Source organism: Alligator sinensis, unplaced genomic scaffold, assembly GCF_000455745.1.
Source record: "Alligator sinensis unplaced genomic scaffold, ASM45574v1 scaffold502_1, whole genome shotgun sequence".
NCBI lineage: Eukaryota > Metazoa > Chordata > Crocodylia > Alligatoridae > Alligator > Alligator sinensis.
In genome coordinates, this window is record NW_005841896.1 from 802181 (window position 1) to 810477 (window position 8297).

General features: G+C 42.1%; 1 protein-coding gene across 8 annotated transcripts in view; it reads left to right on the plus strand.

Annotated features, from left to right (window-relative positions):
• ST5 (suppression of tumorigenicity 5) overlaps window positions 1-8297 on the plus strand; it is a 236646-nt gene that overhangs the window by 182492 nt on the left and 45857 nt on the right. For all 8 annotated transcript variants that reach the window (XM_025197391.1, XM_006018213.3, XM_006018216.3 and 5 more), the window contains 2 exons: window positions 917-994; window positions 6486-6626. In XM_025197391.1, the coding sequence (XP_025053176.1) occupies window positions 917-994; window positions 6486-6626 (219 nt within the window). The remainder of the gene's footprint in view (window positions 1-916; window positions 995-6485; window positions 6627-8297) is intronic.

Here is an 8297-nt window from a genome sequence, read left to right on the forward strand (position 1 = left end):
AGTAATAGAGATCTAGGTTCCCTCAGGTGTGTGGCTACATGCTTTGATTTAGCACTGCATGTGGAGGATATACAAAACAAAGGCAAAATGAAGCTGCGAGTATTTGACCCTGTGTGCATAAGTATGTAGCAGTTATTCTTGAGGGAAATGTATATCCCAATGCCTAGATGGCTGTTTCTATTCTTGTGTGCTTTATACTTGATTTATACTTGCATAATCTAAACTGTTACAAGAATTACACAAGTATTGCGCTCAGAGGCATAACTAGCAATGTTGGCACCCTGGGCAGAGATGACGGAAAGTGTGTGGGGGTGCCCTCTGTAATTCAGTACCCAAGGCTTGTGCCACACTCAACTGCCTTGTTTTCCTACTGATCGCACGTGCAAATAAGTAGCATCCAATTAATCTGGTAGAACTAGCAGCCAAATCCTGGCAGATTCTCACTGCTTTGTTCTTTGAATATGCCAGTTCTGAGTTAAATAGCCTTTGAATATTAAGACATAGATGGAGAATCAATATTACCATAGACCTGCCAGCACCTTCCTATCCTCCCCCTTCCCACAGGTAGCCCCCATGCTGTCCCAGTGTCCATACCTCCATGCAGGGACTAAAGGACCAGGACTGTCGAGACATGAATTACACCCACCGTTAAATGTGCTTTATGGTCACGAGTTGGAGTGATATTGGAGAACAGCTCTGCTTCGTGATGATTTCCAAAGTGGATACGCACTCTTTGTCTTTTAGTTTCCTGCCTTATGGAAGGAATACGATGGCTTTCCAAGAGTAACTGCTCTGGTGGAGAAATGGATCGCAAAAGATGTGGAGCACTGGCCAAGCCTCTGATTAGAGATATAAGTATATTTCCTTATGGCTCAAAATTAATATGTAATTTCAATCTCTGTTTCATTATTATCAGCCAAGTGGAAAAGGTCCACGCCTACCTGAAGTATATTGTGTCATCAGCCGACTGGGTTGCTTTGATTTATTTTCTAAGGTAAGATTTTTCTTTTCAATAGTGCGCTGGTTACACACTGAGAAATAGCCGTATTAATGAACCAAATGAGAATTACTTAATTGGATGGGCAATAATAATATGTTACAATTGTTGTTTTGGATATTTTGTCTCTGTTACTGGGATCATCAAAGAATGTATTATTGCTTCTGTGTCTGAAGCAAATCTTGATTTGAAAAACATCTGGGTGTCTGTATGAATTGGCTGCCTGAGGTTTTTTTTTCCCATTGTTTTCTAAAACCATTCTCTGCTGAGCTGTAATTCTTGGCATTTAGGTTTGAATGATGAGCCAGTACCACTTTTATTCCAAAACCCCCGTAGAGTAATGAGGTTAAGAATCAAGATTATTCGCTTAGTGGATTCTATGTATCTTATTCCATTGGAAATTTTCATCTCAAGACATTAAGAAAGTGTTAATGATGATTATTTAATTAAAGCCCACGTCAGTGATGCCAAAGTTACATCATATGCTAATCTAGTTTACTTAAAGAATAACTTGACACAGGAGTTGTCAGACAATAAACAGCTTATTGTCTGATTAAATCCTGAAGCAGGGTTGAGGTATTTGGGAGCCAAAGAACCAGGTGACTGGGAGTCAATTCCAGCATCACAAACATTATTCTTATAGAAGATAAAAATATAATCAAATATAACAAAACATTAAAAATATTTTTCTTGCTTGATTTGAATTTAAACTATCTCTTCTGCTGCCAACTTACTGCCTCTGATGGAGTGTCCTGTATAATTTCAGGAAGCATTTTACTGCAATACAGTTACACCAGGCAGGATTTTAGTGCAATTTTCAGAGGACAATGATAGTTCTGGCTTTGAGTGGCTTTTATTCTCTTCCACCTCCCCTTTACCCTGGTTAGTACATTATGATTGTGACTTTTCATATCTTTGAGATAAAGTGCTATGTAAATGATGCCTTCTTTTACAAGAGACTTTTCAATTTGACATTTGAAGTAAGGAAATTTCATGGCACTCCAAACCATTTTTTCTTCTTCTTCAACTGAGACATTTGGAGCATGAGAGATTAATTTTTGTAATAATATCACAATATCTTACATTGTTCACTGAACCTAATCCTCACACTGAATGTTTTCCAGTGTTAATAAGACACCCCCTCCAAAAAGAATACAGTTGTAGAAAAAAAAAGTTTCTAATATTAATGAGATTGAATGTTGGTTCACTCTTTTTTCATAATTTCAATGATTTTTTGTTGCATACCTTTTTTGTATGCAGTGCATCTTAATTGTAGACTTTTTCACAGGGAAAAATGCTGCTTATACATAAAAAAAATATGACATATCTCATAGAAGCATGTTTTCAGGTTTTGAATAAAAATTCTGATTCATGCGAGTCAGAATTTAAGAAAACACAATTAAACAGTTAATTTCAGTTCAGCCTGTAATAGGTAAGTCTCATAGAAGACCTGAAACTCAATGTTTGTTAAAATAGTTTTTAGATATTTTTATTCTGATGAAAATGATATGTGCAAGTGAAGGAGCATCATGCTGGCATAAGAGGATATATAGCTCTCAAGCAGGTCTGGAAAGCTAATGAGACGGGCAGATACCTTCAAGTTCCTCTTTCTCTTTGTTGCTACCTAACATTGATAACGTTCTCATTCGCTGAGGTTTTTGTTGAGGCGGAAAGGCTGAAGCAGATCATACGAAATTGCGAATGTAACTACCTTGGTTCCAGGACAGTAGCCAAGAATATCAGTTATGCTGAAGGCCTGAAGTGTGTGCAAGGAAAGCCCATGCCAGAAAAAACAGCGATAGGCCAGAAAATTGCAAAAAGTTGTGTGTACCTACTTGGAACCTAGTCTGCATGTATGCATGTTGCAAGGGCACTTGACCTTGCAGCCCCCATGATTTTAGATATGGCAAGAAGTCCATTTTTGGAGAAAACTGGTACTTGTGTATCATTATGTATGCATCAGTTAGTAGCTGGCTAAAAACTGCAGCTGAACTATCAGTTTCCTGTTCCTCAGCCTGATTCTTTTTTCACTTGCCCCACTAACTGGTGTAATTCCATTGGCTTCCCTGGTGATCACAGAAAGTGATTGGGAAAACACTGGTGATGTTAGGTTGTTCAGCTCAAACCTAAAGTCTATAGTCCTCAAAGAGATAGGCTGAGCCCACTGTTAGGAGTACAGTAGAGCTGCTTTTATCCCTGAACCAGCATGGTTATTGGAACTGGGTCATACAGAAGCCTTAACTGAAGATTACAGAGAGCAGATCCACCAGGTGTTGATCAGCTTGCGAGAACTGAGCTCCTGAACTCCTGACACTAGGGAGAACTGAGAGTACTATAGCTCTGATTTGACAAAGCCCTTAAGCACATGCTTAATATTCAGCATTTGCAGAAAGGCTCTCACATGAAAAAAGAAGAGTTGAATCCATATGATACCAATCTGCAAGAGAGTTGGTTAAGATGGAAGTGAAGTTTCTTAAGAGGTCAGAGCATCTCTTTGTTTTGGTCTGTACAAGAAAAAATGGCCCAAATGGTAAAACTGACAGCAAAGAGGAAAGTGATCGGGATGATGCACTTTGCAGAGGTAGACAAAACAAGGAGCTGTTTTTCTGTCTAAAAATGTGACGAGGGGGAGACTGCTGAGATCTTAAACCTTGGACATTATTGAACAGAGAAGCAGAAGGAATCCTTTGTTTTAGATATCTTAGCATCTTATTTTTGATTTTCCACATTGTTCTCATTCTCCTTGGAGTCCTTTTTCTCTTCAGTGAGTGCTGTGACATTTAATGTCCAGGACAGAATCCAGAAGCACAGATTTCCTTTTTTCCAAATTCAGCTAGTGCATTTGGTCTTGGTTTCAGCAGCTATTTTTCCCTATAATTGGACTCATGAGGCAAATATACATTTGCCTTTTAAAAAAACGATATTATATTTAGTTACCGGTACGACAAAGGCCATCAGGATTGGGGTTCTGTTGCATTAAGCTGTACAGAAACATAAGACAACACAGTCCTCTTCCCCAAAGGGCATTCAATTTATTTTTATCTAACTTAAACATATGTGATTTATACTTCACAGCTAATGTTAGCAATGTAAAGCATCACATAAAGGAGATAAGTCTGGCAGCAGCTCAAGGGCTTACATTGGAGATATTAAGGAACAGGGGAATATTATCTCATCGACACTTTTTAGTAACAGGGCTGGCCCTTGGTAAAGGGCTTTCTTATATTGGCGTGAGAGGTTATGGCCCACCAAGCTGCAGTAATGGTGAAATTAATGTAAACCTATATAAGCATCTGCCACTCTCCTTGCCTTGAATTGGAGGTGGACGTGCTTGGCCATTTATTAGAATCAGACCTTTACTATATTGTAAAGAGGAAGAGGAGGCTACACTCCAGTTAGTCCATTGGTTTTTGGTCCTTTAGTTGTTATTGTAACTCACCAGTTTGTATTTAAGTCTTCTTGTAGTTAAGTTCTCTTTCAGTGAAAAGCATTTCCAACAGAAACAAGGGAAGCTGCCTGGCTGAGACCCACTAGTTATTGCATGGCCTTTTGCTCTTGAGTAGTGGTTGAATAATCAGTCTTCCAGGTCAAACCACTAACTGCTTTTGAAGCATACTTTTCCCCTTCTTTAGGTTTATCATCCACATATTCTGTCTACTGTGGGAAAGCTTAGCTGTGGCCTAATTTATGTTGGCTCATGCAACCAAAAAGAGAAGGGGGAAAATATAATAATCCTCTGAATCTTTAAGGAGTTCCATCTGCTTGCTATAAGACAGGATTACCTGTTCTGTATCATGGAAAATTACCTTAATGCAGACACCCAGTGAAAACAGTAGGGCATGTTTCACAAAATCACTCTGGATGGGCTCTAGTTTCAACATGGTGACTGCAAAGCGATTTTTATTTCCAGGGCCAGATTCATGCTTAGAGCATTTTGCCAGTATAGCCATGCTTATATGCTATGCTGGCAAAGCAGTCCTCGTATGGATGCAGCAAAGTTGCATTCTTATTTGTTCAGCTTCTCCCTGTCCTCTTTAGTGAAATAAGAAAATCAAAATGTTGCTGGTGTCACTGCATCTATGCCTAAGGTGTGTTGGTCAGAGTTTCTACCTTTCATAGTTTCATAGTTTGTAGGGTCAGAAGGGACCTTGACAGATCATCAAGTCCGACCCCCTGCCATGGCAGGAAAGAGCACTGGGGTCAAATGACCCCAGCAAGGTGTTCATCCAGCCTCCTCTTAAAGACCCCCAGGGTAGGAGCCAGCACCACTTCTCTTGAAAGTTGGTTCCAGGTCCTAGCCGCCCTGACTGTGAAGTAGCGCCTCCTGATATCTAGTCTGAATCTACCCTCTGCCAGCTTGTGACCGTTATTTCTAGTCACTCCTGGTAGTGCTCGGGGGAACAGGGACTCCCCCAATGCCTGCTGGTCCCCCCTGACTAGCTTGTAAATGGCCACTAGATCCCCACTCCGTCTTCTCTTGTGGAGGCTGAACAGGCTCAGGTCCCTTAGCCTCTCCTCGTAGGGCCTGCCCTGCTGACCCGGGATCATGCAGGTGGCCCTCCTCTGGACCCTCTCCATGCTGTCCACATCCCTCCTGAAGTGCGGTGCCCAGAACTGGACACAGTACTCCAACTGTGGCCTGACCAGTGTCACATAGAGGGGGAGGATCACCTCCTTGGACCTGCTCGAGATCCATCTGTGGATGCATGACAAGGTGTGGTTGGCCTTCCTGACCGCGTCCCCACACTGCTGGCCCATGTTCATTTTGGCATCAATAATGACTCCAAGATCTTTTTCTGCCTCTGCACTGACGAGAAGGGAGTTACCCTGTAGGTATGCTGCTGGTTCTTCCTACCCGGGTGCAGCACCTTGCACTTGTCAGTGTTGAAACCCATCCTGTTCTCATCTGCCCACCCCTGTAACCTGTCTAGGTCCGACTGCAGCCTATTCCTTCCTTCTAGCGTGCCCACATCCCCCCACATCTTAGTGTCATCGGCAAATTTGAATAGGGTGCTTTTTACCCCCTTTCCTTACTCCTAACCAGCATAGACATCAACCAGTGCCTACAGTGCAAGCATCATACCTCAGGAAGCTCTGTATTTCGTCTTACAGTTCACCTCAGATGTAAAACTGAAGTCCTGCTGTGATTATTGAATCCTGTTTCACCTTTCCTAAGAGAAAATAGAATATCCCTGGGGTCCTGCTCAAATTCCAGCTCTAGTAGTTGCATTCTGCTCTTACGTTTCAGACAGTACATTAATCCTTTGTTAAACAGTGCCTTAAAGTGTGGAGAGCACAGAATGCACCAGCTCAGGTGTGGCTGCATTTTATCACTTTCTACAGGCCAAAGTCTGTGATTTTCAGTGGTCACTGAAGGAAGAATTCAGTTTCTGCTCTGGCACATATTTGGGGCTCTTTGGGGCAGAAGCTGCTTCAGAAGTGTATGTTGTTTTTATTACACTGACATGTTTTCTCTGTGATGGATCAGATCTTGGATGAGGTTGAAAGGAGAAGGGGTATATCTGCTGCCCTGGTTTATCCATTTATGAGGAGTCTGATGGAATCTCCTTTTCCTGCACCTGGAAAGACCATCAAAGTCAAGACTTTTCTGCCTGGAGCTGGAAATGAGGTAAAAAAAAGAATGACAGACATGAAAACTGAAACCAATTCTCTCCTCTCACAAATAATTATAAGAAGTAGTCAAAGAAATAAATGTGGGGAATCATGAAATAACGGTACTGCAGGCTGTGTGGGATGGATCTGGTTAAAGAGCGGCACTGTTTTTCTTAACAATGAGTCCCTCTGATTATTAAGAACCAGATCCGTGAAGAGATAAGTTGTGGAGATGTGTTTGTAATTCCTTATGAAGTTCAAATTATTTTCCACAGACTTCAGGGCCTTGCACTGTTAACCAAAGAGCAGTGGCGTAGCCATTTTCTTGGTGTGGCCAAGCTCTATCATGGCGTTAACAAGCTGGAAGTCCGTCTTCCCCACCCATTCAGAAACTACAAATTTTTACAAGCTTCATTGTTGCAGGGTTATGGCTAAAGGCTGAAGATGCTACCAACAGCACTTGAGGATAATTTTGAAGCATCACTGTTCCAAAGTAGATAGCCATTTATTTGCCTCTCAATATAATAGCTTGTATATGGAAGAGTGAGCCATATAAAAAGTCTTGTGGATTTTTAGAGTGAGGTACGCACATGTGTATGTCTGCGTGTGTACATTAGAACCTAGATACTTCACAAAGTTAAGTTTCTTCTCCCCCCATCCTCCTTGTCAGGGAATATGGGGATTTGTGAAGTATCTGGGGACATGAAGAGCCACAGCAAACAGCTGGAGCACAGGACCACGGATGTGCTCCAGCTGTTTGCTGGTGCTTTTATTTCCAAGGGTGTTGCTTCTGTGATCGGCTTTGTGAGACTGCTGCTCTGCTTCAGCTGAGTGGGAAAGTTTGACCTTTTGAAGTAAAAACCACAGCAAACAACTCAGCGGCTCATTCTTAATTCAGTAGCTCCCTGTGAACTAAGGGGTTGTAACCCATCCAGATATAAATGATCCAGAATTTACAGTACATATGAGTGTATTTCTATATATAAAAGCATAATGTATCTGTATAAAATAGGTATAATTATATTTTATTACAGACTCTGTTAAACAGGCAAAAGATATAATTCAGCTAGATAGAAACTTAGCATTGTTTCATGGGTTACTGCAGAATGGCAGTATTTGTGCCATGGTTAAAAATGTGGTGGTTTTATGGGTTCCCCCCACTTTTTTTTTTTTTGCTAGTGGGTTGCTCAGTGCAGCAAATTACACTCTTGGTTCCTGAGGTCTCTCCTATAATTTCCTGTAAAGTTACATTCATGTAACTGATTAAATGCAATTTGGGCCATTGAATGCAATAGGAAAAAGAAGGTGAAGTCCTTAGAGTAAAATTTGCAGTCAAATTCCCTGCCTATTGTTACTGTTTACGTTGGGTCAGATTATCTGATGACATAATGCTATGGAGTGCGCAGAGCAGGGTGCAGGCTGGCAGGGGTCTGTGGAGCCCGGCTGGGCTGCACCAGCAGGGAGAGGGGGGAGCTGGCCCAGTTCCATAGAGCCCCTGCCGGCTGGGCCCCTGTACCCCTGCTGCCCTGCTCTGGGCCCTGCTGGCGCTGGCCCTGTGCTCCCATGTCCGCTCACTCCCAGTGCCCACCCGGCCCCATGGTACAAGTAGGCAAGCCTGATGGGCAAGCCCAGAGCCAGCGTGGGGCCAGGTTATAAGCTGGTGCTGAGCAGGGGGTGGGGAAGAGCG